At 43.5% G+C, this 18,832-nt stretch overlaps 1 protein-coding gene across 1 annotated transcript in view; it reads right to left on the bottom strand.

Moving 5' to 3' along the window:
- PHEX (phosphate regulating endopeptidase homolog X-linked) overlaps positions 1-18,832 on the bottom strand; it is a 217,000-nt gene that overhangs the window by 169,629 nt on the left and 28,539 nt on the right. Inside the window, exons 5-6 of the mRNA XM_035000704.1 lie at positions 6,121-6,207; positions 4,837-5,063 (exon numbers count right to left, since the gene is read on the bottom strand). Of these exons, the coding sequence (XP_034856595.1) occupies positions 4,837-5,063; positions 6,121-6,207 (314 nt within the window). The remainder of the gene's footprint in view (positions 1-4,836; positions 5,064-6,120; positions 6,208-18,832) is intronic.

The following is an 18,832-nucleotide window of genomic DNA, read 5'->3' as shown; positions in this document are numbered from 1 at the left end:
CAGTTGCCTTGTCATGCTTTAAGAGAAGGGCACCTCTTGTCTTGTGCTACCGTGTCCCAGTATCTATCCTGCAAACTGTCACCACATTCATCTCATTTAAACTGCACAGCAACAGTGAAAAGTACATTCTAATCCACTCGTCAGTATACATGGGGAAAATGAGACACAGACAGGTGAAACAATTTGCACACGGATATTCAGAGTCAAACACAAAGCCAAACCATGAACCTCAGTCTCTTTAACACGAAAACCTATTCTTTTTTCTAACACCTTAGTGGTTTTCAAACTATGTTCCACGAAAGTTAAAAGGTGCTCCCCGAGGGGCACCTGGGTGGCTCAGTCCTTAAGCATCTGCCTTCAGCTCAGGTCATGATCCCAGGGTCCCGGGATCGAGCCCCGCGTCGGGCTCCCTGCTCCGCGGGAAGCCTGCTTCTCCCTCTCCCGCTCCCCCTGCTTGTGTTCCCTCTCTCGCTGTCTCTCTGTCAAATAAATAAATAAAATCTTTAAAAAAAAGTGCTCCAAGGCTTGAAATATTTAATCAAATTCTGTACGGTTTTAACTATTTCTAATAAAAGCAAAGTTCACAAATTCTGTAACATCGGCAGTGACCAATTTGCTAATTCTTGTTGTCAGGTTCATTGGGTTTTATGCAGATCTCAGAAGAAAGCTTCTCCTACCATATCTAGACACAAGCTTGAACTTCTAACCATGTCACAATTACGAAGACTGAAGCTCTATTTTGTTAATTCAGCTGTGTGACTATTCATTCACATAAAATGGTACAGAGACGTAACTAGAAATAAAAACCTGTGGGGCGCCTGGGTGGCTCAGTCAGTTAAGCGTCTGCCTTCGGCTCAGGTCATGATCCTGAAGTCCAGGAATTGAGCCCCACATTGGGCTCCCTGCTCAGCGGGGAGCCTGCTTCTCCCTCTCTCTCTGCCCCTCCCCGCTCATGCTCTCTCTCTCAAATACGTAAATAAAATCATTAAAAAAAAAATAAAGCAAACCTGTGCTGTACTCCCGTCCCAAGCCATGCTCCAACACATGAGTTTGGAACAAGTCACCATGCTGGCAAAGCACAGCAGCAGGAAGTCCGTGAGCGCCTCCTTGTATCTGGAGACTATTCTATAGCTGACAGTCCAGTGTTTCCAGGATCCGTTTAATTGAATATTAAGTATGCAAGGCAAGCTGTTAAAAACTAGTTACCATGTTCCTCTATTCCCCATGTTTCCTGTAAACATCTAAGTTCATTTTTTTTTTCTTTTCTTTTGGCAAGACATCATTGGTGACAGTGTATACTTCTCACTGCCTGGTAGCAGAAGGTATATAAAATCTGGTTGCCCCGCTTTTAACAAGGCTACCACTGACATGTGGGTTCTTTTGATGTCAGTATGATCTCTCTATCATGAGTTTCCCCCATCAACCATTTACCTAATGGTTTTAGCAACTATGGATGGTAGCTGCCTTGGTCCTTTATCTCATTAGAAATATTTTTAAATGGTAACTTTTTAAAAAACACTTTATTCATTTGAGAGAGCGAGAGAACACAAGCATGGGTGGTGGAGGGGGAAGAGGCAGAGGGAGAAGCAGGCTCCCCACTGAGCAGGGAGCCCCATGCGGGGCTTAATCTCAGGACCCTGGGACCGTAATCTGAGCCGAAGGCAGACACTTAACCGACTGAGCCACCCAGGTGCCCCTAAATGGTAACTTTTTAATGCTATTCTTTCTCCTACATTTTTTAAGCTGTGATTCTCCTATAAACAAGATTTTTCTCTCATCAACTATTAGGTTGCACTGAAATCAGTCAAATTCACAATGTTGTAGATTAAAATTGGCTTATCATCCAAATGCACATGAGATTCCTATTTGGAACCTAAATCAAAGACCAACTTTTAATTTTTTAAAAGGACATGTTTGAGACACTCAGGGAAACTGAAAATTAACTAGGTGTCAGATGTTAATTATGGAATTATGGTTACTTTTTTGGCTGTGATAACAGTCCTTTCCATTAGATAAACACTGATTTACCAGGGCAATGATATTATATTTTGGATTTGCTATAAAATGCTCCAGCTTCCCCACAAAAAGGAAGGGTTTAGATAAAACAAGAACAGCCAGAAGTTGCCAGTTGTTGAAGCTGGGCTGATGAGTACATGGGATTTTGTTGTACTATTTTTTTTACTTTTGTATTATTTTCCACAATAAAATATTTAAGGAGATAAATTCTTAGAGTAGGTCCAGAAATCGGTGAAAAATAAAATGGTTGCCATCTACAACTACTTATCTGTGTGTGAATCAAGATCTTCTATCACCCACTGGAGCCTGGGTGGCTCAGTTGGTTGAACGTCAGACTCTTGATTTGGGCTCAGGTCATGATCTCAGGGTCATGAGATCGAGCCCCGCATCAGTCTCTGTACTCAGCGAGGAGTCGGCTTGAGATGGCTTGAGATTCTCTCTCTCCCTCTCCCTCTGTCCCTCCCCGCTCCACCTCTCCCCCCCACCCCACCGCTCTGCATTTGTGTGTACGCTCCCACCTGCACTCTCTAAAATAAATAATCCTTAAAAAAAAAAAAAAAAAGATCTTCTATCACCCAATAGAGTGCATAAACTTAAGCTTAAGTTTGAAAGTCTCCATCTAACTTCAAAATACCACTTAAGGTGTTTGAAAGGATGTAATAATAGTTCTGGAATTAAGAATGATAGCCTTGGAGCGCCTAGGTGGCTCAGTCACTTAAGCGTCTGACTCTTGATTTCAGCTCAGGTCATGATCTCGGGGTCCTGGGATCGAGCCCCCATGTCAGGCTCCCTGCTCAGCGGGGAGTCTGCTTTTCTCCCTCTCCCTCTGCCCCTCTCCCCACCCCCATTCGTGCGCTCTCTCTCACTCTCTCTCAAATAAATAAAATCTTTTTAAAAATCTGGTTTGTTGGTTTTTAAAGTGAGTAACCTATCAGCATGAGGCAGAGATCAACTGGACCCTTAGGCAGCATCACTGTGTCTTGTATAGCACGTCTTACCGGATAGCATTAGGGTCTACCTCTGTGCCATGTTCTTGTTCCTTCACCCAGCATGAAAATACAGCTGTCTCGGGCGCCTGGGTGGCTCAGTCGTTAAGCGTCTGCCTTCGGCTCGGGTCATGATCCCAGGGTCCTGGGATCGAGCCCCGCATCGGGCTCCCTGCTTGGCGGGAAGCCTGCTTCTCCCTCTCCCATTCCCCCTGCTTGTGTTCCTGCTCTCGCTATCTCTCTTTCTGTCAAATAAATAAATAAAATCTTTTAAAAAAAAAAAAAAAGAGGGAGGCGCCTGGGTGGCTCAGTCGTTAAGCGTCTGCCTTCGGCTCAGGTCATGATCCCAGGGTCCTGGGATCGAGCCCCACATCGGGCTCCCTGCTCCGCGGGAAGCCTGTTTCTCCCTCTCCCCCTGCTTGTGATCCTGCTCTCACTGTGTCTCTGTCAAATAAATAAAATCTTTAAAAAAAAAAAGAAAAGAAAATACAGCTGTCTCTGGAACGAAGAATTTCCTCCTGAGTAGATGGGTATTCTTCGAGTGCCTAGCGATTTCCTGAGACTTCCATTGTCTAGACTATAGCTGAGCGAACTACAGCCTACCAGCCAGCCCACTACACAACCACACCCATCCATGGAGAGACTGTCTGCAGCTGCTCTCCCAGGTCCAAGAGCAGAGTTGAGTAGGTGAGACAGAGACCAGATGGCCCGCAGAGCCTAAAATAGTTCCTATCTGGTCCTTTACAGGAAAAAAAAAAAAAAAAAGCCACCCTCTTGGTATAAACCAAAAAATAAACTGCATGGTGTGGCTTTTTAAAAGTTGACTTACAGCAGAAAAGGGTAATATGTTCTAAAGGTTTTATACTTCTATGATTTGATCATCAATATATCACTAATATTTGCTGGTTTGACAAAGGAAGGAATTGGGAGGAAAAAAATCAGTGATTCAGTAAAATCTTCATTATTAGTCAAAGTAACTGGGTGGCTCAGTCAGTTGAGCATTTGCCTTCGGCTCAGGTCATGATCCTGGAGTCCCGGGATCGAGCCCCACATAGGGCTCCCTGCTCAGCGCGATGTCTGCTTCTCCCTCTGCCTCTGCCCCTTCCCCTCACTCTTGCTCTCTCTTGCTCATTCTCTCTCTCAAATAAATAAATTTTAAAAAATCTTAAAAAAGTGTGGAAACACAAAATACAGTAGGATCAAAACACAAAACAATTTAAGAAATGTTATTTGAGGGGCGCCTGGGTGGCTCAGTCGTTGGGCGTCTGCCTTTGGCTCGGGTCATGATCCCAGAGTCCTGGGATCGAGTCCCGCATCAGGGCCCCTGCTCTGCGGGAAACCTGCTTCTCCCTCTCCGGCTCCCCCTGCTTGTGTTCCCTCTCTCGCTATGTCTCTGTCAAATAAATAAATAAAATCTTTAAAAAAAAAAAAGTTATTTGAATCCTTGCCAAGCTGTTTCACTGATGAGTCTTTCACTGTTGTTCCTTTGTCAGGAGAATGAGGAGGTGTAGGGAAGAGCAGAGTTCAGAAAGTCTTAGCAGCTTGCTCCCCACTGGAATTTAGGGACCCCACACATGCTCAGAGTAGGTATTTGAGGGCCAGATCAGAGATGACTTGAAACTCACTCACCAGCTTCCTGAAAGACTGACAAAATTGGTCTGTTCCTGAGTTACACTCTGCAAATCTGGGAGGAAGGAATATTCTAGATCCCAATGCTTAACAGAATTTTTATCCTCTGATTTTGCTAAGGCAGGATGAGTCTCTTTCCCCGGAAAGACACCCCAAAAGACTAACCTTGGACTGAACAAACAGTATGAACAAGTCCTCACTATACCTTCAAAATGTGCTCGTTGGACACCTTGTCATCAGGGGACACATACAATCGGATGAACACAGAATTGCTGTATTGACCACGAAATGTTGCAAGGGTATGCAAAAGACTGAACCTCCTCTCTGACCAAACTCCTTCAGGACCAATATTGGATTCAAGCACAGGCCAGCGGAAAGGTGAGTGCCGCAGGATATGTAGCAATGGTTTGGCATCTGCTTTTTCAATCGCTTCTGAAAGGGAGCAAATACAAAGGAAGAGTTAGAATTGCAAACTGGATCACCAAACTAGAATGCAAGTATATCTTCTCAAGAGAAAATTCCCCGTAAGACCCCAACTTAACATTTCAGCTGTTAGAGCGAGGTGCAGTGGATTGAGCAGGACCCCAGAGACAGAACTACCTATGACTCACACTTCAATGTGACTGCCTGAACTTGGTGTTCTTGCCAGGAGAGCTGACTAGGGAAGCTGCTGGATATTCTCGACAAGAAAAAATGGGCTCACTACAGCCCAATGAGCGATATTAGGCTGAGAATACTCTGCAAGACTAAGGAACAATCCTAAGTAAAGGAAACCATTCAGTAAAGCCAACCACTCCCCAATACACGTGAATTAATGCTTCCAGACTCTTTGGTCATCTTTTACCGCCCTCTTCTAGCTCACCAAATAATACCCCAAATCCTAAACAAGGTAACACACTTCCCGCAGGCACTGGCTTCTTCCTGTCTTGAGAAAGCACACCAGAGAAAATGGCAAGTGTTAACCTTAACTCCAATCAGACCCAAGATGCCAAGACAGGCCTAAGATATCCACCTAAGCTGCCTGTTAGGCTGATGGAGAAGCAGAAGGAGGCTGGCCCACCCGGGAATCTGGATTTTCCTAGGCCCCGGTAAGGTTCTATGGGATATAACAACACTCCCAAATGCCCTCTCTCCCAGGCTCCTTCTCAGACCGGACAGGGCCTCTGGATTCTTGTTTCTGCACCACATATGGTGGGGTTTGCCCTCCTGATCCTACCCAAGTTTCTCACGGAGTAACTGCTATCTAAAGAATCCAAGCCAAAGAAATAAAATTATTTTCCTATTTTCTCCATCAAGCCAGCAACAGAACATTAAGACAGGGAGAGTCAAAATTCAGTCTCTGAGAATCGCTCCTTTCCTCAAACAACATTTTTAAACATTAATCGAATTCTTAGTAGTTCTCGTTTTCCTTAAACAATATCTTTAAATATTAATAGACTCTCTGAAGGATAAGGTGTTAAATATTTTAGTTATTTTCTTTATTACTCACTCTCATTCATGCAAGATGAATAAAGGATTTTGGCTTTCTGTATGGCTTCAGTGTCCCGCCTTCTACTGATGGATTTCTCCAAAAGTGCTAGGAAGGTTAAGAAAGGATTCATTAGTATCCACCCACACATGGTGCCAACTTAGAGGTCATTCTATATCCACAGTCCTGGCCTACGGAAAATCAAATGTAAAGACAGACAACCCTGGAAAAGACACATCTATAAAAGATATACAGACGGCAGAACCGCGTCCAAGTTGCTTGAGGTTCAAATAAAAAAAAAAACTTTAACCTTCTCTTTTCCCAGACTCTCCTAATTCAGAGAAACCAAAAGTTCAGTTTCCGACTCAGACCGGACCTGCCGCAGGGGTTAATGGTTTCGCCACCTACATAAAAAGAAACAGAATTCATTTGTTCAAGAACCAAAAATAACTGAATTCTGTTCCTTGTTTCTGCACCAAGCAATATTCTCAAAGGAGGCAATTTCATCAGGGTCGGGTTTCTTAAGATCTCTTCACAGCCCAGCCTCTCAGGGAGGTCACCTGGAAGAAATTGCCCATTAGAAGTTTTATGCGATGTTGCATAAACATGCTGTGGACATGGGAGAAGCGGTTCAGACAGGAAATGGAGAGGCGAGATTGCAAAGCCTACCCAAATCGCCTGAAGACTTGTCCATTTACACATGCGGAGTCCTGGCCATTGAAATGAGGTCGTGTGTAGAAAATGGCTGTCAGCATAGACATGAGCCCACCCAGAAAATGATGTGCGATTTATAACATCACTCATGCTATTGCTTGAAGGCGGAAAATGACAGCCGTCACGATGAAGGAGAGGCGGAGGAGGGAAAGGCAAGACTCAATAAAAACTCCCCTCCTCCCCTCCGCGCAAAACACACCTTGGATGAACCGAAGAGCATTCATGTACCTACATGAAGCCAAGATGAAGCATCCGCGAGCAGCACCGTGGCACTGCCTACATGGAGCTGTGTCAAACTGCCGTTGTCAAGGCATTTGCAGCTTATTTCTGAAACAACCTAGCTGCCTCCCGATGCCGGCACAACAGATGCCCCCGCAGTCCTCTGAATAGCTTCAAGACACAATGGAGCGTGCTAATCAACTTAATTAAACAATTACATATTCCCTGAAGAGGAATCTCTACTTCTAAACTAGAAGTTCTACCTTTCCAAAAAAAAAAAATGCAATCCAGAGCTCCTGTCCTGTTTTTTATAAAGCATCTGTACATCAAACAAGTCCACAGAACTACATAGACTCAAATAAAATAAATTGAGTTGGATGTGGGCGTTTTCAACTGTCTCAGCTTGTTTGGTGTTTCTTTCTTGTGTATTATCATAGCAATAAAAGCAAGATAACTAGCCCCAAGGATCAAGAAGGAAGATTGTTTTCTTTTTTTTAATAAACACAAAGCTCTAAAACCATACCCACATATATTTCTATTCAAATCAGATCAGGTGCCTTTGCACTGTATTACTTCCACAGCCCTTGGACTGTTGGGGAGACACATTTGGAAGTAAATAATCCAAATTCCATTTAGGGATCTGATGTTATTCTGATGCTATAAACACTCCACAGATTGCAAACAAGAATGCCCTGAGGACCAAAAACAAGCCATGGGAGCAAAAGAACTCAAAGTAGTAAATATGTACCTGAGTGCGCACCCAAGGCAGTCTGTGTATCACAAGAAGGTGAAAAGAGGACATGCAATGCTAAGTAGGGCATTCCCAAAACCCTAAGTGTGCACAAATATCAATCATTTGTTCAGGCCTACCCCCAGAGATATCATGGGTTCGGTTTCAGACTATTGCAAAAAAGTGAATATTACAATAAAGTCAAATTAATTTTCTGGCTTCCGAGTGCATATAAAAGTTATGTTTACACTATACTGTAGTCAATTAAGTGAGCAATAGCATCATGTCTAAAAAAACAATGTAATACCTTAATTTTTAAAAATACTTTATTGCTATAAAATGCTAGCCATTGGGGCGCCTGGGTGGCTCAGTCGGTTAAGCGGCTGCCTTCGGCTCAGGTCATGATCACGGGATCCTGGGATCGAGCCCCGCATCTGGCTCCCTGCTCAGAGGAGAGCCTGCTTCTCCCTCTCCCTCTGCCTGCCACTCTGCCTACTTGTGCTCTCTATCCATCTGTCAAATAAAATCTTAAATAAATAAAATGCTAGCCATCATTTGAGTTTTCAACAAGTTATATATATATATATACATATATATATATATATATTTTTTTTTTTTTTTTGGCTGGTGGAGGGTCTTGCCTTGATGTTGATGGCTACTGACTAATCAGGGTGGTGCTTGCTAAAGGTTGAGGTAGCTGTGGCAATTTCTTAAAATAAGACAATAATGAAGTTTGCCACATAGATTGGCACTTCCTCTCACGAACTCTCTCTGTAGCATGAGATGCTGCTTGATGGCATTTTACCCACAGATCAACTTCTTTCAAAATTAGAGTCAATCCTCTCAAACCCTGCTACTGCATTATCAACTAAGTTTACAGAATATTCTAAATCCTTGGCTGTCATTTCAACAGTCTTCACAACGTCTTTGCCAGGAGTAGATTCCATCTCAAGAAACCACTTTCTCAAGGCACCTGGGTGGCTCCATCAGTTAAGCGTCCGACTCTTGGTTTGGGCTCAGGTCGTGATCTCAGGGTCATGAGATCGAGCCCTACATCGGGCTTTATGCTCAGTGTGGAGTCTGCTTGAGATTCTCTCTCCCTCTCTCTCTGCCCCTTCCACTTGTGCTCTCTCAAATAAATAAATCTTTAAAAACAAAAACAAACAAAACCACTTTCTCTGCTCATCCATAAGAAAAAACTCCCCATCCTTTCAATTTTGATCATGACATGACAGCAATTCAGTCACACCTTCAGGCTCCACTTCTCATTCTAGTTCTCTTGCTATTTCCACCACATTTGAAATCACTTCCTCCCCTGAAGTCTTGAACCCCTCAAAGTCATCCACAAGGGATGATTTCAGCTTCTTCCAGACTCCTGGGAGTGTTGGTATTTTGACCTTTTCCCATGAATCACACATGTTCTTAATGTCCTCTAGATCGGTGAATCCTTTCCAGGAGGTTTTCTATTTACTGTCCCCAGATCCATCACAGGAATCACTCTGTGGCAGCTAGAGCCCTATGAAACCTATTTCTTAAATAATAAGACTTGAAAGTCAAAACGACTCCTTAATCCATGGGCTGCAGAGTGGATGTTGTGTTAGCAGGCATGAAGGCAACATGAATCTCACTGTCCACCTCCATCAAAGCTCTTGGGTGACCAGATGCACTGCCAATGAGCAGTCATAAGTTTTTTCCTGAGCTAATAGGTCTCAATAGTGGGTTTAAAATACTCACTAAACTAGGTTGTGAACAGATGTGCTGTCATCCAGGCTCTGCTGTTCCATTTACAGAGCACAAGCAGAGTCGATTTAGCATAACCCTTAAGGGCACTGACTTCAACTTAAAGTCACCGGGCGCATTAGCCCCTAACAGGAGAGCCTGTCCTTTGAAGCTTTGAAGCCAGGCACTGGCTTCTCCTCTCTAGCTATTAAAGTCCCACATGGCTGCTTCTTCTAAAAAGGGCTGTGCCATCTACACTGAAAATGTGTCGTGTGGAGTGTAGTCATCTTCATGAATTATCTTAGCTAGATCTTCTGGAGAACTTGGATATCTGGGTAACTGGATAACGCTGCTTCACCTTATATTAGGGAGCCAGCTTCTTTCCTTAAACTTCACGAATCAACTTCTGCCGGTTTCCAACTTTGCCTCTACAGCTTCCTCACCTCGCTCAGCCTTCACAGAATTCAAGAGAGTTAGGGCCTTGCTCTGCATTAGGCTTTGGCCTAAGGGGATGTATACTGTGGCTGGTTTGTCTTCTGTCCAGACCACTGCAACTTTCTCTAGATCAGCAAGAAGGCTGTTTTGCTCTCTTATCATTCATGTGTTCACTGGAGGAGCCCTTTTAATTTCCTTCAACAGTTTCCTTTGCATTCACAACTTGGCAAACTGGTGCCAGAGGCCGAGCTTTCAACATACCTCCCTCACTAAGCTTAATCATTTCTAGCTTTTGATTTAAAGTAAGAGACCCATGACTCTTCCTTTCACTTGAACACTTACAGGCCACTGTAGGGTTATTAATTGGCCTGATTTCAATTTTGCTGTGTCTCAGAATAGGGAGGCCTGAGGAGAGGGAGCAAGATGGGCAAACAGCCAGTCGGAAGAGCAGCCAGAACGCACACAACATTTATCAATTACATCTGCCATCTTCTATGGATCGCGGGGCCCCCAAACAATTACAATGATAACATCAAAACTCACTGATCACAGATCACCGTAACAAATATAAGAGTAATGAAGAGATTTGAAATATTCCAGAATTAGCAAAATGTGACAGAGAGACACAAAGTGAGCAAATGCTGTTGGGAAAATGGCGCCAAATGGATTTGCTTGATGCAGGGTTACCACAAGCCTTTAGTTTGTGAAAAATGAAGTACCTGCCAAGCCCAAGAAAGGGAAGTCCAATAAAGTGAGGTATGCCTGCCTGTGTCAAAATTCTGGTTTCTGTACCAGAATGTGGCTTTTATTTTTTATTTTTTAAAGATCTGATTTATTTGAGAGAGAGAGAGACACAGCGAGAGAGGGAACACAAGTAGGGGGAGGGGGAGAGGGAGAAGCAGGCTTCCCGCGGAGCAAGGAGCCCGATGCGGGGCTTGATCCCAGGACCCTGAGATCATGACCTGAGCCGAAGGCAGACGCTTAACGACTGAGCCACCCAGGGGGCCCCAGAATGTGGCTTTTAAAACAAATTCAGCTATCCTGGGTTACTTGTCAAACCCTTTCTGTTCTCCTCTCCTCCTCATGCCCAAGCAGGTAGGAGCATTGATATGCAGACAGTGATGTAGCAATCGGCTGGCAGCATCCATTTTATGTACCTCTGTATCTGAATTAGTGGTAAGAGGAATAAAGTCTAGCCTGGAGAGTAATTAATGAGCAGAAAACAAAGCATGCCTATCAAAGGCTATTACTCAGGTTATTAAAATGTCCCTAAAGCGCTGAGAAGGGCTCCTGGGTCACCCACACAAGGGCATTCCCATCATCATGTGTGTTGTTTCTTGGACAATTTCTCAATCTTCACCCCCTTCCAGGTATTCTTAACCATGTCACAACAGAAAAGGAAAATTCCAGTTCAAAAAAACCTATTATGCAACAAACCTGAGACTATAAAGTTGGTTTCAAAGTGCTGCTGATCAAATTCAAACATAACACAAAAATATTATGTATTTTTTCTTCTCATTAAATCTTAATGAAATAAAATCATTGTATTCTTTAATATAATCTAAGTTCCCCATTTTTTCTGTGTATGGTTAGCGTACTGTATGTCCCATTTAAGAAGCCTTTGCCTGTCCCAATGTCATAATATTCTGTTTTTTATAGAATCCTTATTGTTTCACATTTATATCTACAGTCCACGTAGAATTAGTTTCTGCCCATGGCAGTAACACAAGCCTGGCTTCACAGGGGACAATGAGAGGGAGAACTTTAATGAAGAAGGTATTTTTGGTCATTGGGTCCCAAGTACTGTGACGTGAAAAGTCATCTCGGTACATAAAACCGGCATTAACAATGGCTGGTCTCCATTAAAATGAGTAGTCTGTGGGGCAGGGGCTGGGTCACATTCATCTTGAGCACCCAGGGCCTACTGCTTGGCGTGGTTGGTGCTCATTCCACACTTGCAGAGTTGAATTCCTGAAAAGGTTAAGTCTGAGAGTTTTTCATCCAACAGAAAAGGAACTGTGAGAATCTGGACTTCTTTTATTATTGCTTGTTATAATCAGTAATGTCCCGATTACAAAAACATCCATAATCTCCTTTTCTCACACCCCAGTCTCTGCATCATACAATGAAATCCAAGACTTCATTCATCGGTTTTCATGAACACCAGGTTTTAGGATGCCTAAGTTTCATCATACCAGTAGTCTCAGCTCAACCATCCACTTCCTGGTCTTCCATCTGGGGGTAAATACTTAGTTGGCATCCAATTTCCTTTAAGCTCAGAAGCTGAGACAGGACCACCAATCCTACTCATTCAAATTCACTTCTCCTGCTGAGACAGGGCCTTTACTGACAGCTCTGGAACAGGAGAAGGGAATTCCAAAGGAAGGACCAGACTCCTGAAGACTCAGAAGTCCCCTGGTTAAGTCAAGAACTCAAAACATGCTCCTTTGTGTTCTTTCTCCCAACCCTACAACCCTTCTATGTGCCTGGTCTAAAGGGGATCCTCTGGCTACTTGCTAGGAGAATGATGAATGCTGAAGCTGCGTGCCTGATGCGCTTAATGCAAACAGCAACTGCATCCTGAAACCTTCACGTCACAGGTCATTAAGGTGAATTCTCAATCTCACGGTAGATTATGCCAACATTTCTCCCATAGAAATCAGGGGGAGTGTCCTCCTAATTCTAGTCCAAAGAAAAAAACAAAACAGGAAAAATCAAAACTTTGGAAAGTCAAATCCACATTTAGGGAAGGTATGCCCTTCCACACCTAGGTAACAAACACAATGTTCTCTAGAAATACATATCTTTTTAAACTTACCCTATCATGGCCTGGTTTCTCCTTTGGTGGTACTTAAAAACCACCTTTGGATGGCCCACGGTAGACTGTCGCCTCTAATCTTACTATTTTTAGTCCTTGTTGATTTTCCAGGCTACAGACTTCAATTTGGTTTCCAGGCTCCTGAGTTTATTTACCGTACTGAGAAATTTCATTTTTCTACCTCACACTGCATGGGTATTAAACTCTTAGGCAGCTGGACCTGGAGACTTTAAATCAGCTTGCAAAGGCTGTTGCTCTTCTCATTAAAAAAACAAAATTCAAGTTGACTAAGTTATGGTCCGTGGATCCCATAACCCTCATGTTTTCACACGAATGGTGCACTCAGTTCTGCCGCTCCTCCACCCAGAGCTGAGTCTTTCTGACACACTGAAAAGGCAGTAAGAACGGATATTTCTCATTCTTCAGGGAAACTCCCACCTAAATACAGGGAGAGAAACTGTCAGACTCCTTTTCTCTGTTCATTTTTTATGATCATCTTATAAATGATCATTGTTGGCTGGCATCAGCTTAAGAAAAAGGGGCAAAGATTATTTTAGGGGCACTAAAAACCTCTAATTCATCGATCTAAATCATGGGTTACCAAATAACATAAAAATACCCCCCACTTAACACAAAAGACCTCTTTGCCCATAATGAAATCAATTTTATAAAACTGCCAGACACTACAAAAGTCTAAGAGAAGGTAACTCTTTTATTATGTTCACTTACAAGTGAATTTATAAGGATTACACTTACCAGGATTAACCTTCAAAATAATATAAACTAAATGTTAACATTACTCTTTGACAGCATAGAATTACAATGAATCTACCAATACGATATTTTAACTCATAAAAATAGTTTTCTTAGTTAGATAATTTGGATCTTAGCAGATAATTCAATGTAAGGCCTGTGGTGAGTTTAAAGTCACTAAATCCATCTTCGGTTTTTTTCCTAGAGTAAAAACCCTAATTATTTATTTTGTCCTGCCCATTTCTACCATCTTAATGTCATAAGGGAAAGGCCATGCATGGTTATATACCCCCTGCAGGGGTTCTTCCCCGAGTAGTCCTGAACATCCAAGGACCCCATGGTGGTAGCATTCATTTATTAAACATCTGCTCTGTGCCACGTGTATTGTACATGACCTCGATTAATCCCCCACAAACCCTAAGAAGCATGTATCACTGACCTCATTCTACTCTACCCGGGAGAAGGCCCTAAGAACCTGTCCAAGGAAACTCAGGTAGTAAAGGTTAGATCTCCGATTTGGGTTCAGGTCTCTAAGTCCTGTTCACTGAACCATCAGGTATCCAGTAAAACCGCACAAGTTGCTTTTGTGTGTAAGAACAAGGCCCCCAAGTGGCTAAGCCAGAGGCAGCAATGCGATCATGGACTTTAACTAGAGCTCTCAATCCTAATCGGAAGAAAGGCATTCCCTGGTGACATCGAGATGTGTTTCTGCAGTGGTGGACTGACTGTGCTAAGCCATCTACCCACTTTGCCCTGTCACCCTATTTGTGACCAGGGAGACACACTCCTGAGGCACCTAGCCAGGGATGGGAGGCCTGGTGATGTAAGGGCAGGACACAGTTAGCTGATCCCTAAGGCTTTTCTTCACATTATGTCCTAGTCTAAACCAGTGGTGTCCAAACTTGAACAGACCTCAGAATCATTGGAAGGGCTTATTAAAACACTGAGTGCTGGTCTTCCCTCAGGGTGTCTAATTCCATAGGTCTTGGGTATGGCCCAGAAATCTGCATTTCTAACAAATTCCCAGGTAATGCTAATACTATAGATAGAGGGATCATACTTTGAGAACCAACAGCTCTCACCAGCGCTCCTTTATTTCCCCCGACTTTACTGAAGTATAGTTGACAATTATCCCCAGTCCTTCTTGATGCCTGTGATCCCAGGAAACATCACCAGTCCAGATTCCCTCCTCCCCCATTCCCCATCCCACTCAAAGTCAATGCTGATTCCCTCACTCCACAGCTTCGTTTTAATTAAATGTCAACATTCTTCAAGGAGAGTACTACTTTGTTTTGTTCTGGAGATGTTTTCATCATATTGGCCCATTTAAGTCTAAGTTAGTTCCTCAGTTCTGTAAAGTCCAGCTTTAAAAAGTTCCTTTCTCGGGTGCCTGGGTGGCTCAGTCGTTAAGCGTCTGCCTTCGGCTCAGGTCATGATCCCAGGGTCCTGGGATCAAGTCCCACATCGGGCTCCCTGCTCCTCAGGAAGCCTGCTTCTCCCTCTCCCACTCCCCCTGCTTGTGTTCCTGCTCTCGCTCTCTCTGCCAAATAAATAAATAAAATCTTTTAAAAAAAAAAGTTCCTTTCTCAAAAAATTAATTAATTAATTAATTAAAAAGTTCCCTTCTCAAAGGTGAAATGCAATAGGGGTTAAAGGCGAGGGTTGATTCACTGGTTCCAGAGCCAAAACAAAAAACAAAAACGAAAAACTACACGATGCCAGGAAGACTTCCAAAGTGAAAAAAATACAGGACAGCTATTTTCAACTCCAGCTTATACCACACCCCACGGCAAGGAAGAGTGGGATAAATATTGCATCCCTCAAATCCTAAAAAATCTGAGCTCTAGACTTCACAATTCCTCCCTCATCTGTAAAAGCAGCATCAAAACACTGTAAACATAGGTTTAAAAACCCACTTCCCAACTAACCCCTGTTTTTACTCCCACCCTCCATGAGGAGGTAAGAGTAACAGCGGTTCTATTCTTGGCTGTTCAAACTAAACTGTGTGGTCAAGAAAGGCTGCCCCCCTTTTCTATGCTTTATTTGAGAGAGAGAGAGGAGGAGCAGCAGAGGGAGAGAGACAAGCAGACTCTGCACTTAGCTCAGAGCCCGATGCGGGGCGTGACCCTACGACCCTGAGATCGTGACCTGAGCTGAAATCAAAAGTTGGACCTTAACCAACTGAGCCACCCAGGCACCCCGGGCTGTCCTTCTTAAATGGGGTTTCTAACAGTGAGGGATTAGGAACCAGGCTCTCTTCCCTTCTGTATCCCAAAGAGAGGAAGCAACAGCACCTTCGGCATAAGCCAAAGGAGCCGAAGGGCTGGCGGGAAGACAGCAAACTTCCACGCTCCCGCCCCCCGGGCAGCTGCTGGGCCTTCACCAGCAGATTCTGGGGAACCGATGTGCTTGATGAAGTACATTCCTAAGTTCAAAGAAAGCAGGGGCTGCAGAGAAGAGACAATGACCCTTCACGCTGTCCTGAAGAGAACACAGAGAAAAGAATACCCAATAATGCTTGGGGTTTTCTGTAACAAGACAAACTCCGCCTTCATCTGGATCCCAAGCTAGAAAACAGAACAGTGTGATAGGGCCTCGTGAACCCGTCTCTATACATCAACTCCCTCCTCCAAGGCATTCTCTACACATGGCCACTGTGCTCTGGCAAAACCCATCACGCCCCTCAATGTGACATTTACAAACGGGCCCCCAGATGCCGGAGGACAGAGGCGAAAATCTTTACACAGGGTACCAGGCCTGCACGCTCTGGCCCCTCCTTTCTCTTCAGTCTTGTCTTTTGTCCCTTTTCCCTTCTGACTCCAAGCTCCAGTCACACCGGGTTTCTTGGGTTTCCTCAAAGGCACCAGCTAGACAAAGCCTCTGCTCATGCAGCTCTTTCCGCCTGGGTTAAAATTGGTGACATTTGAAATGTTAGACCCATAATCTGTGGGGGACAAATTATATGGCTGGATTGGTTTGGGCAAGTCACATAATTTCCTTGACCTTCGCTTCCTCGGATGTAGGGCAAAGACAGAAATAAACAATGATGGCCAACAGCACCAAATTAGAGTGAGGAACCAGAGAGAAAACAAATGATAGGCTAAAGGAATAAAATTGGTAACAAGAAATGTCTGGGCCTTGGGGAAGTGAACTTATGAATTCAGAATAGACAGCAGGTAGGAGAAGTTCCATTTGGAACTTAACAGCAATGACCACGGTAGGAAGCAAACCTGTGAGTATACCAGCACGTACCTGCGTGCGTTTCTCTCCGAAATATCAGTTCCCACACTGATCTCAGCTAGTGATGAAAATAAAATCCCCTTCTCATTTTCTAAATTAAAAGGCCCATACAGGTTTTAAAAATACCTCTCATTGTGTAAATATGAACACCAGTGAGGCTTTCCAAACAAACATTTCTTATTTGTGACAAGCTATTCTCCAACTGGCATAGAATTAATTTTCCTGTTATGGGTAGTGCCTTCTTACACAGAATGTTCTCTTGACACTTTAAAGCAAACAGTCCATCATTACTAATTCATTAAGCATTCAAAGAGATGCTATTAATCACAATGAACTAATGTGGTATTAATGGGTAGGTTATTAATCTGCAATTACATGCAGATTTCCTAATAAATTCAAGTTGCCCAAGGTTTTTGAGGAGGAAGGCAAGGGAAAACAAAATGAACAAACCTTTCAGAAAACAAGAGGACGAAATCTCTCCCTGAATCATAAAACAATACACACAAACTTCCTGTTTTTTTATCCTATGACATCTTTGTTTTTACCCAACGTAACGACATTTGTAATTCATAGATTTTCATCGAAATCATAGTACGAACAGAGGCAAAACAAAACCACCCACACCCCCGGGAGAGGTGAGTTTCCTCAGTGGCACACTGTGTCCTCAGATGTAGTAAAGCCTGGCTACTCATCACGTGGTCCCTAGACCCGCAGTGTGGGCTTCACCTGAGAGCCTGTCAGAAATGCAGACTCTTGGGTCCCTCCTCAGACCCAATGAATCAGAATCTTCACTTGAACAAGATTCCCAGGGGATTCATGTACACGTTCAAGGCCGGGAAGAACAGTATTACAGTCTGGCTTTGTTGCTAACACATTAGAGTTGAAGAACGAAGTGGTGGAGTTTGCTTATCCAGCAGTGCACATTAAAACCTACGAATACAGAGGAGGGAACATCATGCAAATCTGAGTATTGTTTAAAGCACATAAACAAGGTAGATGAAGCCTGGATTAGCGGAAATACAATTTACATAGCATAATTCATCTAAAAAGCACATTTTTTTCCTATCTTAACATCTCTGAAATTGGAATCCATCTTAAAACTGTCAATTAGGCAGTCACTGCCTGCCCATGTGGTGATGTGATCGAGCAGTTCTCATAGTAGGCACTGGAAACAATTGGCTGCGTAGCCAGAAAACTGCCACTTAAAAGGCCTTCAGAAAGATTTCAATACAATTTGGGTATGAAATGAAAACTTACTGCGTATCCAAAGAGGCAATCTCGGAGGAAAATCCCTGAGCCAATCGGGGAGCACTTTTTTTTTTTTTTTAAGATTTTATTTATTTGACAGCGAGAGAGGGAACACAAGCAGGGGGAGTGGGAGAAGGAGAAGCAGGCTTCCCGCAGAGCAGGGAGCCCGATGCGGGGCTCGATCCCAGGACCCTGGGACCATGACCTGAGCCGAAGGCAGACGCTTAACCACTGAGCCACCCAGGTGCCCCTCGGGGAGCACTTTTTTAAGAAATGCGGAATCACTGCTGTTATTGACAGCCAGAAGACAAGGCTTCGTGAGAAAACAAAAGCACCGATGACTTGAAATCAAAAGGACTGGGAAGAAGCTTTAGGACTACTCCAACCAATCTCTCCTGCTTGCATTTTCCTTTTAACTCATGCAGAAGAGTCCTAGGGTAAAAATTAATGTCTACAGGAACTCTTTCAATGAACACAAAGTAAAAACGCCAGGTGAAAACAAGGCACCGTGTAGTAGCTCCGTCTTTGGTGGCATACGTGAAGTAATGGTGCATCTTACAGTTGACGGTGCTTCTGATTCAATGAAATATGGTATTGATTTAGCTAAGGCTATGGAAGACTCAGCCACTTGTGTGTGTTCTCTTGCTTACTTTTAAGTCAAATAAACGTAACAAAATTGCATATAACTAGAGCGCCGCCATCACAGAAGACCCAGCATTTTTCCCTCTGAAAAATAATGTGTCCAGAAATGTAAGGCTGTTTGGGTTTTTAAAAAAGGTGGCAATAGGGCGCCTGGGTGGCTCAGTTGGTTAAGCGACTGCCTTCGGCTCAGGTCATGATCCTGGAGTCCCGGGATC

The sequence above is a fragment of the Mirounga leonina genome, unplaced genomic scaffold, assembly GCF_011800145.1.
Source record: "Mirounga leonina isolate KUSES-001 unplaced genomic scaffold, KU_Mleo_1.0 Mir_101595, whole genome shotgun sequence".
Taxonomy (NCBI): domain Eukaryota; kingdom Metazoa; phylum Chordata; class Mammalia; order Carnivora; family Phocidae; genus Mirounga; species Mirounga leonina.
This window is presented reverse-complemented; position numbering and strand designations above follow the sequence as displayed.